Below are 23,573 nucleotides of genomic sequence, written 5' to 3'. Positions count from 1 at the left end.
CGTTTGATTTTTAGCATCATTCTTGACTCTCATTTTTTGGGGGCGTCCAGTCGATACCTGGTTTTTTCTATCTTAAAATGGATTGGAAACAAATTATTTCGGGAATTCTGCAATCTCCCATTGACTTTGGCCTAGTTTTGCCATTATACGGATAACAATCCGCTGCGGTTCTGTCCGGGGAAAGGAACGGACCAAGTTTCTATGCTTTGACTAGTATTATTCACTGATTAAAATCACATATGTTCATTGTTAACATGATAAATACATACTAGGAACTGTATCAAACGGAATAACTCCGTGAAACAGTTAGTATTCCTAAAACAGCCAAATAAACAACTTATCCTATATTTTGATTTTGAATTTCTGTTAGTTGGAACCATTTATGGATTAGGAAATTGTCATGTATAACATATCAAACAATTTTTAGGGAATTCGAAATTCTACTAGCTTGCAAATAATCAACATCCCTTGGCAGCAAAAATAGTTTTGAAAATTATAACTATTTCATTTCGTGTTAACGTTACATGTTTTCTGATTTGGTACTTGGCGTAGGACTAGCTGATTCAGATTAAATACCGAAGGCTAAATATCTTAAAACTGAGATTTTTTTATAATACTGCATTGGAGTACATAAAAAAAAAGAAGACCAGTCTAGAAAAAAACAGAACAGTATATTTTTGATTTGATAGAGATTCAAAATGACATCAATAAAAAAACATTCCTGTTGATATAATTACAGAAATTCCTGTTGAAAATATTACAGGAATTATGGTTTTTGAGATAAAATATGGGACAAATAATCCTCATCACTTGCAAATCGCTGTGTGCAAAAATTTTCAAACAAGAAAAACACATTTCTAGAATGTAAGGAATATTTTGTGTCTGGTAGTATCGCATCAGTCGAAAGAATTTTTCTACAATGATTAATATTTGGGTAAAGGTAAAATCACGACATATGATAATTGTCAATCTGAACTTTGATCTGGAATGTGACAGATTTGATGATAAAATTCCCAACAATCATAATGTCCCTCGCAAAGTCTTTCCAGCACATAAATATTCCTTCGTTGTACAGAGCAAAGAAAGTATCTCTTAGAATGTTTGATTGATTGGTTTTATTGTCGGTTTTATTCACTTAATAAAACTTGAAAATTGTATTTATTTTTGAACTACCCCGCTTTTTTTCCTGAACTATTTGATCAGGCTCTCGAGAAAGCGAAATCCATTTAAGACGTTCGCATCATTTAAAATGACGGAGAAGAAATATATTACTACATTACGTATACATTATAACATATTATTCCAATTAAATCGTCAGAATATCACATTACACCAGCGGATAGCCGTTCTGGCTATCCTCTTGCAACGACAGTTCATCATCCATCTCCCTCTCGCCCAACTTTTTATTAGCCAACCCTTTTTCGGAGCACTGACTCGAATTGCACGGATGTCACAGTTGTGTTCTGGCAGAACGACGAGAAAAACTTAAATTAAAAATAAAGCCTAAATCAAACTGTAATTGAATCACAGCATTTTGCTTTGTTCCCCCGACCCCACCTTTCCACCCACCCATCGCGCCCAACGAAACAAGATACAACTTCACTTCACGTCCCGGGAGATACCTGGAATTTGGCTCCCTGAATTCGATGATCATTATGCTCTAAAACACCGAACCCGAACTTTATTACAACTTCTAGTAATTCTTTCTTTCGGGACTCATTTAGCGATAATGAATATTTCCTCAGAACTGTGGCTGCCTTTGGTTGTGGGATTCAATCATTTAGGTGGGAAGGAGGACGTTTGGGGAAGAAAGATGAAAAATATTTCCGTCTGTTCATTAAGTCTTAGGAGCTGCAAAGAGCAATTATAACTCATTTGAGGCGAGTAAATTCGGTAAGGAGCGGGGAGGGGGGGGGCATGATGACGGTGACGCTGGAAGCCCATCGGTCTTTTGTTTAGCTGCCACGTTGTCTTCGTGGTTCGTATCTGCATCCGCTCAGCCGTGGATCGGGGATAGCCGGTTGAATGATGGTCGATCCAATTCCACCGCGTACTCTGCTGTTAATCAAATACAGTTCGAAAAGTGCGAGGTATCCTGTTTCAATTTCATTATTCACCCTCGTAATATTTCCATCCGGAAGGGATGGCTTTTTTTTGTTTCGAACGCAAAAATTTCCTTCTGCGCTCTCCCACGGATGCAAACACGGATAAAAAGATTCACCCTCCGTTTTTCCCGGATCTTCACGACTATGGATCGGTTCGGCGAGGTGGGTGTATTGAAAATGAAAATAATTTCATATTATTAATCATAAAAAAGTGTATGAAGGCAAAATTAATAAGAAGCGAATAGCCAATGGAGGAATCGAGGATGAGGAGACGAAAAAAAACACTTCGAATTGGTGTGCCTTGTTTATTTAATTAATTATAAAAAGATAATAAAAAGTAAGAAAACGAAGGATGTGCGCTATGAGGTGGGGAATGCAGCGTTAGTGGAGCGAAGATATCGTACCTTTTTTGTGCGAACTGACAGCGAGAGCGGTGAACGTTACTTTCAGGAAGGAAATTTTTGTGTCGTAAAATAAGAGAGCGGACAAAAAAAAAACTTTGATTAAATTTCCATTCATAGCGTGTTTGGTGAGTGGGAAACTTGTGATTGAACAAACATCTCGCTGTTCATCGCGAGTCGGGAGTTTATTTTCGCTTCCACGAAGTGAACCGAGAAGATTCAAAGTTTTTCATGCAGCGGAATTTGATTTCCATTGATCGGCAAAATATTGTATGTCCTAAATCAAGTTTCAGGATAATATGGATATGGATGAGTCAAAATTTTCTGATCGATAACTGATCTTCCAGGAAACTTCCTAGAAAGGCTTCATATTCTCCATTGGTCTTCATTAGGACCGTGTAAATTGAAGAGAAAATTCATTCAGCAGCCGCAAACACTAAAAAAGGACATGATTATCAAACTTTACGTTTGATATATATTTTATATATATTTTCTTTTCGGTTCTTTACTAAAGTTCGTTGAAACAGTTCCTTGCTCCGATAATAAGATCGATTAGGCTGAATTCATAAAACAACGAGTCGGTCAAAAGCGTTATTGCAGGAACTTGAGAACTTGAGAACTAGAAGTTGGTAGTTATAAAACTCGCAACACATAACTGTTGAAGTTGACGTGAACTGACTAGACACGATAATTTGGACACCTGAATAGGGAGAAATTTTCTCGAATCGCGGGGTTACCTGGGCAGCTTGGTGCTGCCTCGGTTAGAAGGGTACTTCACCCGCATTACATTGACCTCAGAATAAATATCATGACGAAAAAATTAATTCATAAGAAAAATGAAACTGCGAAACGAGACTCCAAATGTAAACCATTCACGGACTTCTCTACCAAATACCGACAGAATACGAAGTGTATAAACATTCCGCAGTTGCTCAAAATGCAACAATTTGGCAACAACATTTACTGCCACGCCACCTCTCTGATTGTGATTCAACGATCTTATTTCACTTTCTTCACTTTTTCATCGTTCTGTGATGAGCTGGGGCGTTCGTCAACTTCAATGTCTTCACGACCATCTTGGAAACACTTGTACCACTCATAAACTCTTGTTTTACTCATAGCAATCTGACCAGATTGAAAAAGGTCATTTAGAATGTGGTCAATGGAGGGTCCTGAAATTGATCGTTCGATTGAACTTGCAATACAAATGGATTTTATTTTCGTATTTATTGTTTGTAGTCGTCTTTTATTGTTTTTACGGCTTTGGACTTGAGGGCGCCAATATATATATATATATATATATATATATATATATATATATATATATATATATATATATATATATATATATTCTTTTTTTTTTTTGAAAGCTGCGTATTTTTTACGTAACATATCTCGATATCAAAGATGCTATTTTTTCGTTTTTGAGATATGATTTTTCAATGTCAACCGGTGGTTCGAATAATCAATAATAATAAGCTCATTAACTTCAATTTGTTATATCAATCATCTAAATCGGTTCAGTGGTTCAAAAGTTATGAATTTTTGAAAAATGACATTTTTGGGAGAAAATGGAAAAAACGGATTTTTTGGACCACTCTAAAAAGGAAATGGGCACCCTCATAAAAAAATAAAAAAATACGGGTCTAATTTTTTGCGATAAAGAACAAAATTACCGCTTTTGACGAAAGTCTGAGAACCACTATATCGGTTTGGCAAGGAACGGCTGTATATTAGAGTGCCTATGGATGTGTGGAAAAAAAGGGACCTTCGACTTTTCAAAGCGAACTTGATTAAAAATGTTGATTCCCACGAAAAACTAGGTTGCAAGATATGTTACGTGAAAAATACTCAGCTTTCCAGAAAAAATATAAAAAAATGGCGCCTTTGGTCCCGAGACCATGAAAACTATAAAAAACAAATACAATGAATAATAACGAAAACATGATTTAAACTTTCTGCAACTGTACTCTTTTTCCAGAAAAGACCAGCTAATTTAATTTGATATGTCTATCATCTGAATCGTTCCAGTAGTTCAAAAGTTATGAATTTAAAAAAAAAGTAATTTTTTGAAAAAAGTGGACGAATTTGATTTTTCGGACTACCCTACTAAAATGGAAATGGTCACCCTAACAATAAAATAAAAAAATACGGGTCTAATAATAATAAATGGTTTGCGACAAAGAACAAAATTTCCACTTCCCACGAAAATCTGAGAACCACTATATCGGTTTGACATGGAATGGCTGTATATATATAGATGAACAACTGTGTTCTACTAGTCAAGCCCATAATGATTATCCAAAATGAAATTATTAGAGTAGTGCGGGTCAAAGGTGCGCACGGGGCGAAAGTGCGCATTGACCTTTTTGAAGCAAACGAGCATAACAACAGTGTATTCGTATGATACATTATTACACCAGCAGCTCACACATTTAAGCAAGATACATTTCATGAAAGTGCAAAAAGTTATTAGTTAAAAAGAGTTTTGCGATGTTTTGATCTTCTTCTTGAATGGCGTTAACGTTCCCTGTGGAACTTTTGCCGTCTCAACATGTGCATTAACTAGCGTCATTTATTAATACATAGTTGAGATTTCTTATGCCAAATAACACGCCTTGAATGAATTCCGAGGGGCAAGCTCTAGAATACGCGTGACCACGGTGCAAGTCGAAGAAAATTTCTTTGACGAAAAATCCCCCGGCCAGAACGGGAATCGAACCCAAACACCCGGCATGATAATGTGAGACGCTAACCACTCGGCCACGGGTGCACTTGTTTTGATCTATTTTTTTCAATTTGGGGATAACGATTTACTTACCTATAATAACTAATTCTAACTCATTCATAACTCATTCTATAGCAGATGATAGCGCGCATTCGTTTTTGTGAAAAAGTTCAAGAGCTTTTTATAAAAATTCGATTAGTTCAAAAATTGTTTGTGGGGCAAAGCGGTGCAGTAGCTGTGGGGAAAAAGTTCGCACCAGCGTTTTGCTCTGAAAAAAATTTATAAAATGTTTTCAACAAAATTTTTAACGGGACCCACAAGAAGACTCGGACTCGATTAACTGGAATTCGATTATCCGGAATTTTAGACTCGATTATCCGGAGTATTTTATTTTTGATTTTCGGAAATTTTGAATAATTTGTATAATAATTCTATATTGAATAGCTAATATGGGTATCAAACGAAAAGGGCTTGACTAGTAGAACACAGTTATTTATGAAAAATGCAAAACCAAAATGGCCTTGACTAGTAAAACATACCAGATAATGAAAAACCCAATCCCAAGATGGCCGCAGACCCCAAACACCTAATTACTTTTTAAATGGTTTCATTCAGCTTGACTTGTTTCTATGTATGTCTGAATGTTTGTAGGGTTGTCCCACATTAATAGAAAATTGACCCCGTTCCTGATTGATCTGAATTTGAAACATACATTTAATTCTTCTGTCATTATAAAACTGCGTATTCCATAATCCTGAAAAAATCAATTTGGCCGCCACTTAAAAATGGCTGAATGGAATGATTTGAAGAATACACTACACTATGAACAACATAAATTCGAAAAGGTCATCGCCACAAAATGGTCGACTATGTATTTTTTGCAATCCCCTCAATATTGGCATCAAATGAAATGATTTGACTAATAGGATACAATAAATCATCAGAATATTCCGAAGAAAGTTAGGTGAGAGATAAAAATTTAAAAATTTTTTTTTTAATGGTTTTAATGTAGAGAAGTATACTAATGATACAGATAATTTACTAAACACTAGAAAATAAAATAAATAGAAAAACTTTTTAAGTTAAACGGCTTAATGTACTAAAAGCTAGAAAATAATTAGACAAGTAGCAGTTAGTAGTTATCACATCCGTAGGGTATATGATGAAACAACTGACTGTGGATAATGGAAATCCAGCGTTTATTTCTTACCTAATTTTCTTCGTAATATTTTCATGATGTACTGTATTCTATTAGTCAAATCATTTCATTTGATACCGATATTGAGGGGATTGCAAAAAATACATAGTGGCGGCGACCTTTTTGAATTTATGTTGTTCATTATGTTTCGTGTTCTCCAAGTCACATCATTCAGCCATTTTTTAACGACGGCCAAATTAAATTTTTCAAGATAATGGAATACGCAGTTTTATAATGACAGTAGAATTGAATGTATGTCCCAAATTTCAGATCAATCAGTCAACAGGAACGGGGTCAAATTTCTTTTAATTTGGGACAACCCTACAAACATTCAAACATACATAAAAAACAGGTCAAGCTGAACGAAACCATTTAAAAATTAATTTGTTGTTTGAGAACTGCGGCCATCTTGGAATTGGGTTTTCAATATCTGCTATGTTCCACTAGTCAAGAACTTTCTTTTAATACTTTAATATTAATAATTTTAATAGGTTTTGAAAATAGAATGTGTTGCGTTCAGTGTTACCCCCACTTAATGGCCTACCCTTGCATTCGCGCTGCACTTGCGTCTGGAAATTTCTAGTGCGTTTGCTAGCATCCGCTGTCACCAACACATACACAAGAGGAGCAAAATATGCAAGTTTCCCCCTCCCATGTTAGAATAAGATGAGTTCTAGTTCGATCACCGCACAACGAAGGTTAGGTTTATTTTTACTCCCGCTATTCCCGAACAGTGCAAGCACGTTTGTACTAGTTCAAATTTGGTTTGGTTTCGTGAAAAATTGTCCCGCTTGGATTCCCTCCCAGTCACAACATTGGTGCCGTGACCAGGATCCAAGCATATTGGCCCCGAAAGTGTTTCGAAAAATAGACTATAAATCTGGAAAATTCCAGATCCTGTTTGGTGAGATTTACGTATTTTAGAAAATACAAGGCCTATTGCGAATAGGTACCAGGTGAGTACCATTCCAATAAAATTACTGTCGGTTTTTTGGTGCTCCCGGAATCTTTTTCGACCCCACAGCGTCACATCGGCTGCATCGTTCGTCATCGGATGCACATCATGGCGGAGCGGAAGGAGAAGAAAATGCGAAAAATTGAAGCTGCAAGGAGAAATGTCATGGCCGCAGTGGATCGCATCGAGGATTTCGTGATGAATTATGATCCTCAGCAACATTTTGGTGAAGTGAAGCTTCGATTGGACCGATTGGAGCATTACATGGAGACTTTCGAAACGCTTGAAATCGAATTTGCAGAATTAGACGACGCGGATGAATTCGTCAATATTAATTTGGACATGCGTGCGAAATTCGAGGAGCAATACTTTCGCACCAAAGCAGCTTTAATGGGGAAATTGCCAGTGGTAACCGAGCAATCCTCTTCCAGTTCACGCCCTAGCACACAATCTGGTTTGACTGGAATCAAATTACCAACCATAAAGTTGCCAGAGTTCAATGGAAAATTTGACGACTGGCTATCATTCCACGACACATTTCAAGCGCTCATTCACACATCCACGGAGCTAACATCGGTGCAAAAAATGCATTATCTTCGCGCAGCTCTCGGAGAGGAACCAGCGAAACTTATAGAGACGCTCTCCGTCACCGCAGATAATTACGTCATTGCATGGGAACTTCTCTGTAGCCGATATTCAAATAAATACATCCTCCGTAAAAAACACATTCAGGCACTATTCGAGTGCCCTCGCGTTAAGAAAGAGTCAGCAGCTGATCTTCGCGTGCTTTTGGATTGTTTCGAACGGCACATCAAAGTCTTGCAGCAGCTCGGTGAGCCTGTTCAGCATTGGAGCTCTATGCTGGTGGAGCTGATGAATTCCCGTTTAGATGGTATCACACTAAAGGCTTGGGAAGATTTCGCTTCTATGGAGGAAAACCATACGTACACGAAAATGGTGGAATTCTTACAGCGCAAAGCAAGAGTCTTAGAATCACTATCGGCGAATTATCAGCATCCCTCCTTCGACAAACATCAGCAACCGACAAAGAAGCCTGCACAATCACGGACAGTTTTTCATGCGACTACTGAAAAAACTTATCCTGAATGTATTGCTTGCTCTCAAAAGCACTCCCTATTAAAATGCACCATTTTCGACAAGATGCCACTAAAGGACAAACTGGAATTGGTAAACACAAAAAAGGTTTGTAGCAACTGCTTAAGGAGCGATCACTTTGCACGTCGCTGCCAGTCGAAATACAGCTGCAGAGTATGCAACAAACGTCACCACACATTGGTACATCCTGGATTTGCGCCTTCATCCACAGCCAGCAGGATTCTTCGCCCAATGAAAATTCATTCAGTGTGATTCCAACAAATTGTTCGGTTGCCATGTTTCCACGTGAAAACTTTGAAGTGCCTATGTTTCAAGTGAATGCTGCTACACGGAATGCCACCGTATTTCTCTCCACTGTGGTTGTTATTGTGGTGGATACTTTTGGCAAGGAGCATCTTGCACGGGCTTTGTTAGATTGTGCATCACAAGCCAATTTAATGAGCGAGAAACTACGTCAAACCCTGCGCCTGGCGGGGAAGAAGGTCAACATAGAAATCTGCGGTGTTGATAAAGCTACTACGCGTGTGAAGCATTCTGTTACCACGGATGTGCGCTCTCGAGTACATGAGGTGTCATTGTCAATCGATTTTTTGGTGGTGAACAAGGTAACAAGAAATCTCCCGTCTGCAACTGTTTCCATCGATCATTGGGAAATTCCGAGGAATCTGGAATTGGCTGATCCTGATTTTAATAGAAGTTGCGAAGTTGACATAATAATAAGCGGAACATATTACACAATAAGCGTGTGAAGCATTCTGTTACCACGGATGTGCGCTCTCGAGTACATGAGGTGTCATTGTCAATCGATTTTTTGGTGGTGAACAAGGTAACAAGAAATCTCCCGTCTGCAACTGTTTCCATCGATCATTGGGAAATTCCGAGGAATCTGGAATTGGCTGATCCTGATTTTAATAGAAGTTGCGAAGTTGACATAATAATAAGCGGAACACTACTATAAATTTTTAAAGAATGGACGAATTAATCTTGGGGATAAACTACCATCGCTTATCGAAAGTGATTTTGGTTGGGTAGTTTCTGACATGGCGGACATCGACACATCTAATCCGAGTGTCATCTGCTCTGCTACAACCATGGAATCCCTAGATGAAAAACTGGAACGATTTTGGCTAATCGAAGACGTTCATAGCCCTCGACCATCACGAAATAATCAACAGTGTGAGGAATTTTATCAAATTTCAACTACCCGGAACAGTGAAGGACGCTATATCGTCCGTTATCCGAAGCACGAGGAATTTCAACAAATGTTTGGTGAGTCTAAATTCAGTGCTCTTCGACGTTTCGAGTCACTAGAAAGGAAATTGGAGAAAAATCCCGATCTGCGTTTGCAGTATAATGCTTTCATGCAGGAGTACATATCGTTAGGGCATATGCAAGCAGTTGAAGAGACGGTTGATGACGCTAGAGCTACTTATTATTTGCCACACCACCCTGTTTTCAACGATAAAAGCAGCACTACAAAGGTCCGTGTTGTTTTCGATGGTTCGGCAAAAATGAGCAGTGGACACTCCTTGAATGATGTCCTCCTCGTTGGCCCAGTAATTCAGGATGAGCTCTTAGATATTATACTTCGATTCCGGAAATATCCCGTGGCGTTGGTGGCGGACATCGAGAAGATGTACCGCCAAATACTCATTTCATCTGACGAACGCTGTTTGCAACGTATCCTTTGGCGCTTCGATTCTTCTGAACCTGTTAGGACATACGAATTAAGCACAGTTACATATGGTATTTCATCATTTTCGTTTTTGGCAACCAGAACGCTACATCAGCTGGCCGAGGATGAGGGAAAGGAGTACCCCCTCGGTAGCCTCGCAATTTGTAATGATTTCTACGTGGATGACTTCATTCCAGGAGAAGATTCGGTAGAACGAGCGATTCAACTACGTCACGAGTTGGATGAAATCATGACAAAAGGAGGATTTCGCTTGCGTAAATGGTGTTCGAATTCAACTGATGTTTTAGCCGGTCTACCTGCAGAACTACTTGCAACACAAGCGCTGTTGAAATTCGATCCTGAAAAAACGATTAAAACGTTAGGTATTTGCTGGGAGCCTGCCACAGATCGCTTCCGCTACGACATAAATTTGGAGACAGGTATCAAACCAACGACGAAACGGAATATTCTTTCGCGAATAGCTCAGTTGTATGATCCACTCGGACTGATAGCACCGGTTGTAATATTAGCCAAGGTAATGATGCAACAAATATGGAGCATGTCCCTGGATTGGGATGACCCGGTCCCAAATGAAATTGAGCAAAGGTGGCTGGTATTTTGTGAACAACTTTCAAGTCTTGTTACGTTGCGCATCGATCGATTCACTTTCATTCACGGATTCATCGGCGTAGAGTTACACTGCTTTTCTGACGCCTCGGAAGCAGCCTTTGGAGCCTGTATCTACGGCCGATCAGAGACTCCAGAGGGGAAAGTTAAAATTAGTTTGCTTGCTTCAAAATCGCGCGTAGCTCCTCTGAAGCGTATAACACTACCCAGATTGGAATTATGTGGTGCTCTACTGGCTGCTCGTTTATATGAAAGAATAGCTGCAGCAATTAACATGGTTTTCACTTCCACTGTATTCTGGTCCGACTCCACAGTGGTTTTGGAATGGTTGAAGTCCTCTCCCCACAATTGGAAAACTTTCGTAGCAAACCGGACATCGGAAATACAATCGATAACCCATGGATGTAGGTGGCTGCACGTTGCTGGAACTGATAATCCTGCTGATATGGTTTCCCGCGGAGTATCTCCCAGAGATTTAGTTACGAACGAGAGGTGGTTTCATGGACCCAAATGGTTGGCGGTAGGAAGAGAGTGTTGGCCGATGCAAAGTGTTGCCAGGCCAAAAGACGAGATCCTCGAGCGGAAACGGATTGTTCTTGCCAGTGAAGCAACATCTCCAAAGATAAATGAAATATTCACTCGCTATTCGTGCTGTCACAAGCTTATAACCATCACGGCCTATTGCCTACCCGCACTTAATGGCCTACCCCCACTTAATGGCCTACCCTTGTTACCCCCACTTAATGGTCTACCCTTGCATTCGCGCTGCACTTGCGTCTGGAAATTTCTAGTGCGTTTGCTAGCATCCGCTGTCACCAACACATACACAAGAGGAGCAAAATATGCAAGTTTCCCCCTCCCATGTTAGAATAAGATGAGTTCTAGTTCGATCACCGCACAGCGAAGGTTAGGTTTATTTTTACTCCCGCTATTCCCGAACAGTGCAAGCACGTTTGTACTAGTTCAAATTTGGTTTGGTTTCGTGAAAAATTGTCCCGCTTGGATTCCCTCCCAGTCACAACAGAATGTATATGGCGCTATTTTGTGGTGGCGGTATTCTGGATTAGCTTTTTATCATAAATAACTGTGTTCTACTAGTCAATACCTTTCATTTGATTTACATATTGATGGGGTTCTTAGAAACTTTGTAATCCGCCATTTTGTAGCCATTTTGATTTAAATTTTCCATAAATAATTGTGTTCTACTGGTCAAGCCCTTTCATTCGATACCCATATTGACGGGGTTTTGAGAAAACCCATTTTGATGGGATTTTCAGAAAATATGTACATAATCCGCCATTTTGTAGCGGCCGCCATCTTAAATTTTCAAGATCATGGAATACGCAGTTTTATAATGACTGGAGATGAAGATGTGTACCAAATTTCAGATCAATCGGTCAACAAGAAGAGGATTGAATTTCTATTAATGTGGTACAGCGCTACAGACAAAGTTACAAAGTTGAAAAGTCACAAACATGAAGGGTGTGTCACATCAAATTGCATCACGGGAAAAACGCTGTAGAAATTTAATTTTTAGGAATTATATCTTCAGCTTTCGCTTATAATCAGATAAGAGTGTATAGATCACGTTGGCCATGCTTCACTGTCAATTTTTCGGAAATTTGGAAAAATGTCGTCGAACGAAAAAGAGCGTCGTGAATTAATCCTGCGCACTTATTTCGAGAATCCGGAGTTGTCACATCGGGACATCGGTAAGATGCTGGGAATCGTCCAATCCACGGTCAGCAGAGTACTAAAACGATACTTCGAGAACCTAACCATGGACCGGAAGGTGAAGAATGGCAAAAATGGATGCTCCGTCAGTGAAAAGTTAAGTTAAGTATTAAGCAGTTTAGACGTGAAGTTCGGACCGTGATGTCGCCAATAAGCTGAATTTGTCAAGTTCATTCGTCCAGCGGACCAAGCAGCGGGAGGGCCTGCGTACATACAAGGTTCAGAAGGCTCCTAACCGCGACGAAAGGCAAAACATGGTGGGGAAGACGCGAGCCCGGAAGCTGTACACCGAAATGCTGACGAAGCCGCATTGCCTGGTAATGGACGACGAAACCTACGTCAAAGCGGACTTTCGTCAGCTGCCGGGTCTGTTGCTCTTCTCCGTAGAGGACAATTTCAGCGTTCCGGAGGAGATTCGTAAGCAGAAACTATCCAAGTTTGCCAAAAAGTACATGGTGTGGCAAGCGATCTGCTCTTGCGGAAAGCGGAGCGCCCCCTTCGTGATGACCGGCACGGTAAACGGGCAGGTTTACCTTAAGGAGTGCCTACAGAAGCGCTTACTACCACTATTGAAGCAGCACGTGGGCCCGACCATCTTCTGGCCGGATCTCGCTTCGTGCCACTATTCAAATGACGTGTTGGAGTGGTACGAAGCCAACGGGGTCACCTTCGTGCCAAAGGAAATGAACCCGCCCAACGCGCCGGAGCTTCGCCCAATAGAGAAATATTGGGCGAGTATGAAGCAGGCCCTCCGGAAGAACCCAAAAGTTGTCAAATCGGAGGCGGACTTCAAGAGAAAATGGATTTCTGTTTCTGTGAAGAAATACACTTCAGAAATGCTCAAATGGCTCGACAGAGACTTCGGGATAGAGTCAGAAAGAGGCAGAAAGTGATTTATAATTTGATTTTTTTATTGACATTTCTACTTCTGCTGGGATGTGTCAGCAAGAACCTAGAGCGGTTCAGATAGGTATTATCGAGTGAGCAGTCTGAGGATTTGGCGGACCACTGCAGGGCACTGGACAAACCTTTCTATGGTATGACTCTCAAGATTTACGGCGTCTGGCGTTTGATTTTGCGGAAGCCAACTTCCAGCACGAATTCAACCAAGTTGCAAAACTGGCAGGAAGAGATTGGGATTCTAGCTTCATGATGAACCATCGCCTGTCTCTTCGAACCCCACAACAGCACAACGAAGCAACAGCGCTCCAAGGCAAAGCGTCGGGATCCTCTGAACCGAAATCCATGATATGGAATAAAAATAATCAATTGCTTAAAAATAATTCAAAATGAATTTCAATTGAAAAATGTTTTAATTTTCACCATGCATTCGCGAGTATAGATTACGTACATAATAATAATTTCTTTGGGAACTTGGGTTTTCGAAATGATTTATATCAATACTAGCTGACCCGGCAAACTTCTTCCCGCCCAAAATTTATTTTTTGTTATCAATACCTCCAAACATTCCTGTTTTCTTACTTACGATCATGGATCGCAGCACTGTTAATTGATTCATCTTCTAATTGACCCTTTACAATTTACTTTTATAATAAATTTCCTAAGACTTCTACCAAAACTCGTCATTATAATATAAGATTATTTTCACACACAAATCTCGTTCAAGATTTTTCAATCATCTGAAAATAACATGTTTCTCCGTTACAACAAACAAATGTTTGATACAGAAAATATGATAAAATGAAAATAGCCCTAAATCGGATAACTCCTTCTTTGAGTTTTGCACTTATCAACACATTCGGCGATCCATTTTTATTTATATAGATAGAAGAAGATATAAGAGTGCGTTTTATCACATTAAAATCCATTTCCACTTTCGAACAAAAATCAATTTCGTTGGCGTCAACATCAAATGGACTAACAACGCTTGTCACTGTGTAATTATAGAACATATGGGAACTGAATTTTCCACATTTTCCCATTTCCCTTCAGAGTTTTCCGAAAATTTTCAATTGTCATGTTTGGTTGAAATATGTGTAACATTTTTATACGCTTTCCACCAGACGGTAATCAGCGCTCGGTTTTACGTTTCAAACCCGTAAAAATACACTTCGAAAAACTTGAATGGGAAGTTCTGCCTAGCTTGACACATAGTGTGACCGATTAAAACGATCATGGCTTGATCCATGGCTAGCCTCAAAAGATGAAGACTTTCACGAAAACGGCATCCAATGCTCTGCCACAAATGACCAAAAGTTGCGATGGGCAATATTTCAAATAATCCATTTGTAACCATTTTCTCACAATAAAAATGCATTCTTATATAGAAAAACAGCGAGAACTTAGTAGTACATCTAATAAATCAGAAACTGATCACCGAACATAAAGGTAATTGTGTCTGCAACATAATGTTCACTACACAATACTCGCTAATAAATGCGCTTTGTATGAGTATTTCCATTTTGAATTCATGTGTAACCTTTTTTCTGCTAACCCTTACAAGTCTGAACACTCTTCAGCTGATTCAGAATGAAACCAATTTCGCTTGGTGCGTAATAACTTTAGTTATGAATATTTTAATAATCACATTTCTACCCAATTTGCATCCTCAGTGCTTGTAATATCCTACAGAACTCAACCGCTGTCAGCAGATCATCAACAGATGTACATCGGAGTACCGAAAAAATTAAAAAAAAGTACATTCAGAACCATCTCATCAATTATTAACATCGAGCATTACGTTGCCACCCGGCCAGGCCCGAACGGCCTGGAAGAAACGGGATCGAGCGCGTCTGTCCCCTGCTAAGCCATAATTTCCTCACACCCGTGAGGCTGACAAAATTTAATGCGACCACAAATTCAGACCGTTTATGTTTCCGAACGCCGCCACCGCTCGACAACAACAAAGTACGGAATGGCCCAATTTTATTTCGGCACACGGCTCTCTGCACACCGGGCGCACCGGGTACCAGGATTTTTCCGGGTGCCATTAAATGCATTAGCCTAGCAAGAAGCGCACCTGACGACAACAGCCAACCTCGTTGTCGCTGCCACCGCCGTCCCCACTGCTGCCGTCGTTCCACACATTTTTTAGAGAGGAAACGAACGACGCCCGGGATGAAGTGTGAATCCCAAAAGGAACCTTCGAACGTGGTCCGTTGTTTCGTCTCGAGCCGGGGAGGTGAGGATGTACTTCTGTGTGATTTCGGTTGGAATATTTAATTCCCGTGGTAATATAAATTTAATAATTTTAACACTTGTCATACGGTTGTTTGAGCGGGACAGCGAGCGAGATTGTTCCGGCGGAGAGATGAAAATTTAATTATTTTTACTTGGAAACCGAGAAGGACACAAAGGAATGAAGCTGAGCCAGCAAATTTCGCAGGAACAGTGGGTGGAGGGCGATGCTAAAGATGTCAACGGGCGTGAAAACACTTATGGGAATGTTTCACGGGGAACAGTTTAGAATCGTTTTTCTTTCTTCTCAAACGCGGCGTGTATATATCTCGCGGATGTCAGGGACAGCGCACAACACAAGATACACGCGGAAGAAGTATAAATTGTTTCCCACTGTATCATTTGTTTCAATTATGGCTTCTTATTTATGATGGAAAGTTGTCTGCCAGAGAGAGCGAAAAAAAGCTACTGAAACATAAAGTAGCACCGAAATGATCCAGTGGCGGTTTGAAATACATTCACGCTGTGCCGAATACTTTATGATTATGGAAAAAGCAATTTGTCTCATCTGTTCAATGAGCTCATTGCATTAATAGAGCACAGGAATGGGTGACAGAGTCAGTGTTCGTGTTGGAATCTACTTGATGGTATATGATGATTATGGCGTTTGAAGGACGATGCATATTTGTTTTCCAGAAGTGACAATACTCTCAAAAAATAAACAATACATTTTATATTTTCGTATACTGTGGGTTTGTAATTATTAGCACAATAATGGGGCAAACTTGAACGCTTCGTTTGTTCGGATTCCACGAATGAGATCGTTTCCTTCGATGTGGATGAGACGAAGGCGAGCCATCGATAGGCCTTGTTAGATTCTTGTCAAACCAAGGATTTATCCTTCAGGTGTAGAAAACACTGGTTGTTTCATGATCCATCCGTAACAGACGGAACGCGAAACACGAGAAAACTCGTGAGCGGTACGCAATATGTTGAAATACTTTTATTATAAACCATATTTTATTGAAACTTGATTGATATTTATATGCCAAATAATACGCCTTGATTATATTCTGAGTTTGAGAATTCGCGTGATCACAGTGCCAATGGGAAGAAATTTCATTCACAAAAAAATCCTCCTAATCCTGTGGAGTAGACTTTTTCGAAAGAACAATTTGAGTGTTCGCCTTGGATTAGTTTGTAAATACATTCTGAAGTCGGTTGAAGAAAATAGTTTTCACAGAGATATAGGTTTTCTGGATTTTCGCATGGTTTTTCTAATTCGTAAATATGAGTTCGATTTCGCAAAACGTAATTTTGTTTTTTCCAAATGCGTTTGCTATTTTTGATAGTGGAATCAATATAGTTGTACTCATACGTAATCGACGATACTTGTGGTACTTTCAACATGTATACTATATGTGTGTTGTTCAAGGTAACTTGAGCTGTAGAAATTGAAAGTAATTCTTCAATTGATGCCACATAAATATTGTGGTTGTCCAGAAAAGTGGTATTTGTTTGAAAATCTCTCATCGATAATATTCTGCTGCTAGGAATGCTATGTTTTGTCATGAGTATGGCTTCTTCTAATGTTTCAACTTGATTTTGAAGTGAATCGAGGTTTGATAGGAGGACTAGCTGATATATTTCCATGGAGTGCTTTTTGAGTCTTTCGCTTTCAACTGTTAATATTTGGTTAGCGACGTCTGTTATCTCCTGAATGCGTTTGCTGATGGCTTCATTAATCATCACCTGTTTGTTGTTCTGGAGTATTAGGGCGTTCATCGAGCTGTTGATTATTCGTAGATCCTCTGCGTCGGGCTTCCGGCTATCCATTTCCATATGGTTCCGATCGTGTTCCATCTTTTGGTCCTTCCTGTTCTGGGTCTTAATTTTAGATATGTTTTTTATAATTTATTGTTTTTTATCTGAATCAATTCATACAATGTATTTGGTTAAGGGTGATTTTGAATTCCTCTGTTGATGCCTGCTATTGTATTTTCTACTAGCTGACCTGGCAAACCGCCCAAAATTTGTTTTTTTGTTATCAATACCTTCAAACATTCACGTTTTCTTACTAAGAGCATGTTCATGAGTCCAATCGCAGAACTGGTCATTTATTGATCTTCTAATCGACCCCGTTGAATTTACCTTTTACTAAAAAATTCCTAGTACTTCTACCAAAACTCATCATTACAATATCAGATTATTTTCAGACACAATTCTCGTTCAAGATTTTTCAACCACTTGCAAATAACATGTTTCTCCGTTACATGAAATAAATGTTTTATACAAAAAATATGATAGAATAAAATCAGACCCCTCCCCTCTTCTCCCCTTAGAGAGGGGGGAGGAATGTATATTCACCATAGAAACGTTTCGTGTTTCCTGAAATCTTCACATGCCAAATTTGGCTCCATTTGCTCAGTTTTCGAGTTATGCAGAAATTTGTTTTTCAATTGTATGACAGCTCATCCTAAGAGAGGAGGGAGGAGTATCGAACCACCATAGAAACATTTATTGCATCCTAAAACCTCCACATGCCAAATTTGGTTTCGTTTGCTTGATTAGTTCTTGAATTTTGAGGAAATGTATGCTTCATTTGTATGGCAGCCCCCCTCTCCCCTCAGAGAGACGGGTGGAGTGTCTATTCGCCATAGAAACGTTTTGTGTCCCCTAAAACCTTCGAATGCTAAATTTGGTATTTTCTTGATTAGTTTTCGAGTGATGCAGAAATTTTTCTTTCATTTGTATGGCAGCTCCCCTTAGAGAGGGGGTGGAGTGTCTAACCATCGTGAAAATATTTATTGCGCCCTAAAACCTCCATATACCTAATTTGGTTTTCTTTTGTTGATTAATTCTCGAGTAATGCAAAAATTTGTATGGCAGCACCCCCTAAGAGAGGAGGGAGGAGTATCTTACCACCATAGATTCATTTATTGCAGCCTGAAACCTCCACATGCCAAATGTCATTTCATTTGTTCGATTAATTCTCGAGTAAAGCAGAAATTTGTGTTTCATTTGTATGGCAGCAACCACCCCCCCAATTAGGGAGGGGGGTGGAGTGTCTAACCACCATAGAAACATTTATTGCACCCTAAAACCTCCATATGCCTAATTTGGTTTCATTTGCTTGATTGATTCTCGACACGCGAAATTTCTGTTTCATTTGTATGGCAGCCCCCCCTAAGAGAGGGGGGAGGAGTATTTGAATGATGACTCTATTTCGATTTCGTAATTACAATCCCCTTACTAGGGGGAGGATTCAAGTTCTTCGAAATAGGGACTTCGAAGAAATATTCCGTCAAATTCCACTACACTTAACATCGTTCATGTCTACAACGAAAACTCTTAAGAAAAAGACAAGTGCCCTCGGTAGACCACTCTCCAGCAGTGCCAGAGAGTCTAAACTAAATTTGTAAAAATATTTGAAGAGGGCATTCAAGTCTCTCTGAAATTTGGCAGTGTGAACCCTAGTCACTCTATCATTGTAGAAATCGTGGTGCCATCTGCAAACTGTGACAAAAAAAAGGGCACCACCCGGAAGGGGAGGAAGGTCTGATGTGAAGATATTGAAGATGATACTTCCTACCCTTAACGCTTGTACACCAGACTATCATGCCAGACATATGTTTTGTAATCAATTTTTCCCGCGAGATGATGTCACAGACGCTTGCAGGCCATGAATAGATCCTTTTGGGAATCTGAATTGTTCCTCCACAAAGGGGTTTTTGTTCTCAGTAACAGTCTAAAAAGAATAGCTCTCTCAAATAGCTTAGTTGAAAGAAGGATAGTGTGACGATAGCTAGAAGGCTTAGAAGGATCAGTCCCAGGTTACAATATTGCTACGACTTTAGATGTCTTTCAGTCCTTCGGAAAGTAACAAAGTCGGAGGCATTGATTGAATATTATTGGGAAAAGATGATATAATCTGTCACTCAATTTCTTGAGTTTCAGATCAAAGTTCAACACATTTGTAATTCATTCAACACATTTGTAATTGATAGGTGAGGTTTTGACGGTTGCTTTGATATGAGCGTTTCGTGTAAGCACCGTCATCCAATCATTAAATAACCTTCGGAAACGTTTTGCTGATCGAGCGAAACTACTAAACTAGGAGACTATCTAACAAAATAGTATGGTCATATGGTTAAATTGTGCGTGACATAGGGTAAATGATCTTGGTTTGTCCAATTTGGGGTGTTTTTACGCAACTAGTAAATGCAAATCGATTTTTCTTCATGAAAATCACACATAATCGATACGAGTTTGGGTTTGTTGAAAAGCCCCAAGTCTCTAGTTGCTAATACTACCATAAGGTGTTGAAATTATTCAAATTTTTATGTTTTTTAACGATTTTCCTTAAAGAAGAATTATGATCATGGTTTGACCACCTCTGATCATGGTTTGCCCAAAAAAATGATCATGGTTTGTCTGGTTTTAGAAATCTCCATTTTTGAATGAAAACATTCGAATTCACAATTAGATGATGCATTTATCATTGCTTGAGTTTACTGTCATCATATTGATTCATTCATAATTTAGGCTTTCTTCAGAATATTGCCTTTTCTTGGGCATTTTAGAAGTATTCACCTCAACACAATCAACACAGAAAAACCATACTTCTGCTCTGCGCGAAGCACACCATTAACAAACATAAACAAACTGCAGCGCGCCAAGCGGTTGCCATAGAAATCATGTGGACAAAACAACATTATTGAATTGGACAACTCATGATCAGAATTGAGTTCATCAAAATGCGTTAATTTAATGGTTTAGCTATGTAAATCCGATACAAATGGTGAGCAAGCATTATGTTTACAATATTTATAAGTGTTGTAATCCAGAGAAGGTCTGAATACGTGCCAAATAATCATCTGGTGATCGATTAAAAGTTAGCTCGAATGAGGGGCGCATTGACACAAATAGAAGGTGTATTTTATAATCCTTTAAAACATGTGATTTCGTAAACTATCAAACTATTATAAATCATGTAAAAGGCAATTTCATTTACATGTTTCGAAACATTCGAAGGCCTTATTTGACACAGGAGCGCTGAATTAGAGCATTCAAAAAAGTGGGCAAACCATGATCATATTTTCGACTGGACAAACCAAGATCATTTACCCTAATCATTGAACAGAGCGTAAGGGGTGAGATTTGTTATATTTGTTTAAAATTCTGCATATTTGTGCTGATTCGACATGTTTAATTTTCCACTAATTTGTTATGAAATTATTCAGCCATTGCTTCTTGTGTACTGATCATCCATCGTCTACTGACATTCTACTGACGGTCGCGTTCGCGACTGTGTAGGGGAATCGCGGGTAAGACGGACAGTGGACAGGTGGTTGATTTGTATAGTTGCATTATATATTTAAAATTTCTTCTGATGGGAACCCGTTCTACATGCTATTCTAGAATATTTAAACCATCCTATGACAATGAATACTGATCAAAAGTGAAATAGGGAAACAGAAACCGAAAATCAAACATGATTCCGCGTGTGAATGTATTTTTTTGCGGCTTCGATATTAAGCATTTTTAGTTATTTAATTGCAAAATTAAATTCGCTGATAGTAATATTTCGGTTTGTGAGTTTACATAGGAGCGATATAAGGTATGTACGGAAAAGTAAATTCTTTCGCAAGTGGTAAATTTAAATTATTGAAATAATTGCACTGGTGGGGTTGAAATGGAAAGTCACATCCATAATCACATCCAATGCATGATGAAAAGTGAAGGGAATAATATTGAACTCTTTTTTATATTGCTTTCTTTTTTTGTTCTATTTCAGTTACTGAACGCAGAAACACTGAGAGAGAGCGAAATTATTCCTCCCACGAGCGATAAACTTCTACGCTTCGTATATTATTGACCTGACATACACGCATCGATAAAAATGTTCTACTTTTCGGCTTGTTTTAATTTCAGTAAAAAACATGAAAAAACACATTTTTATAAAACATTTGGCCAATTATTTCGAAAATCAGTATATTGAACTGTAAGAAACTGCTTTTAAGTTTTGGAAAACATGAGTTTCCAAAGATACAATTAAAGTTTTTCTTAACATGTCCGTCTTACCCCCATCTCCCCTACATATCTAATTCTGATGTGACTGTTGATGCCTGAGGCAATGCATTCGTGGTCACGTTCTCAGTACATGTTGAGCCATAACTTTCGCACAAGGGCAGTATGTGATGGTCACCAAAAATATCGACCGTTTACAAGACCGATCTTAGCAACAGGAACTTCCAGTTGACTTTGATTAATAAGGAAATTTTCATCTACGACGGAGTTCACGAAGCAAGCTGTTTGTGGCTCTGCCTGTCCCAGTTCAATCGGGGGTTATCTCTTCATGGGTTTCGATGTATGTCTACACTGGACCCGAACTTGAACTTGAACTTGAAATGATCGGAACTCAACTCTTGGAAACCTCCGGTTGAAAGATGCTGCTTCCCATGGTGGTAATGAAGTAATCGTTGGTCGCATGGACACCAGATTCGGACAACCGTGTTGGGGACTTCGGGCTCAAGATTTTGTAATAACCCTCCTGAAAATCGTTCCCCAATATAGTTGTGCTTCACAGCAACAGCAACTCCTCCTTTGGAACTGATTCTATCTAGCCTCAGGACCGGAAATCGTGATAGTGAACTTTGATACCCGATTTAAGATGGGTCTCGGAACGATTCAGATATGATTGGTTATCGGTCGTCATTAAACGTACCGGAATATGACAATCCCGGATCGCAGGCAGATCTTAGGTTTGGTTGAGTTGTTGCGATGGTGACGTGACCGGGAGAAGCCCCTTGCTTGTTTGAAGAGATTGAAAGCTCGATGACTATTCATAGGAAGTTGCGCTAGGTTTGAAGCAACTAGGCGGGGCTGGAACGCTGCATACTGAGATTCGATGTTGGGTGGTGGAGGACGAGCATTGCGTTGTCTTGTAACGGATGATGATAATGAATTCAGCTTGCTTTATTCAAGTGGCACGGAGATTTTCACCACGATCCGCGTATTTCGACTCAATGTCATCTGCTTGACCCAGCACTTGTCATAGCGTGTTTTCGTTTGATAGTTTTTGTGCTATGACCAAACCAAAGGGAATTCAGGCACTGTGTCACACCACAATTCTGAAGTCGGTAACGTTCCCTGATTATGATGACCCGAAACAGGTCGTGGATTTCCTTCAGAGCACCAATTGTGATGGAACATTCAAGAAAATGGACAACAAACAGCTAATCTCGATAGCTTTTGCTGGGTGACTTTCACCAAGTCATCGAAAAGATGGCTATTCGTTTCAGTCCACGTTGCATCTCTTTAAAATGAACGGCTGTTACTTCAAATGGCATCAGTCCTCGCAGAACCACCTTCAGTTGTTTCGCCAACAGCAAAGCGTGCGTATAGAACTCAACCCGTTAGTATTTCAAAAAGGAGTCGGTCTTAGACTTGGAAGCTGCTTCCATCACATCTACCATGGTGTAGTGATAACTCTCGAGGTCACCGGAGTTCACCGGCAGACTCTGGATCGCTTTTTTTTTAAATGACTTGATCTTGCTTGGCTTGAGTGGCAAGTGGCAAGAGTTATACATGCCTTTTTTGAGAGTTGATCACTTTTTCGGTTCTTCCGCATAAAATGTGGATTTTCCTGGATTTATGATATTGAATCCACGGTTTTACAATGAGTACATATTTTAACATAAATGACTCATAAACAACTGCGAGTGAGAACCACTTGCGAGCCTTCCATCAACTCTGAGCATTTCAAATAAAAGCAATCATCCCATTTCATTTCTTTCTTTACGCAACAATCCAATCGTCGGTCATTGTCCGAATCCTTAGACCCGAAATCCTCATCTCAGTGTGTTGGGGCGTAAATTAAAAACCGATCAGTAC

At 39.4% G+C, this 23,573-nt stretch overlaps 1 protein-coding gene across 1 annotated transcript in view; it reads left to right on the top strand.

Moving 5' to 3' along the window:
• The window catches only part of LOC129773031 (uncharacterized), a 41,550-nt gene extending 18,608 nt beyond the window's left edge, over positions 1–22,942 (top strand). The window contains exons 3-6 of the mRNA XM_055776583.1: positions 7,457–8,458; positions 8,599–9,108; positions 9,472–10,713; positions 22,781–22,942. Of these exons, the coding sequence (XP_055632558.1) occupies positions 7,457–8,458; positions 8,599–9,108; positions 9,472–10,713; positions 22,781–22,942 (2,916 nt within the window). The remainder of the gene's footprint in view (positions 1–7,456; positions 8,459–8,598; positions 9,109–9,471; positions 10,714–22,780) is intronic.
• Positions 22,943–23,573: the final 631 nt, after the last annotated feature.

The sequence above is a fragment of the Toxorhynchites rutilus genome, chromosome 3 (assembly GCF_029784135.1).
Source record: "Toxorhynchites rutilus septentrionalis strain SRP chromosome 3, ASM2978413v1, whole genome shotgun sequence".
Lineage (NCBI taxonomy): Eukaryota > Metazoa > Arthropoda > Insecta > Diptera > Culicidae > Toxorhynchites > Toxorhynchites rutilus.
The sequence above is the reverse complement of the archived record's forward strand: the minus strand, read 5'-3'. Positions and strand labels throughout refer to the sequence as shown.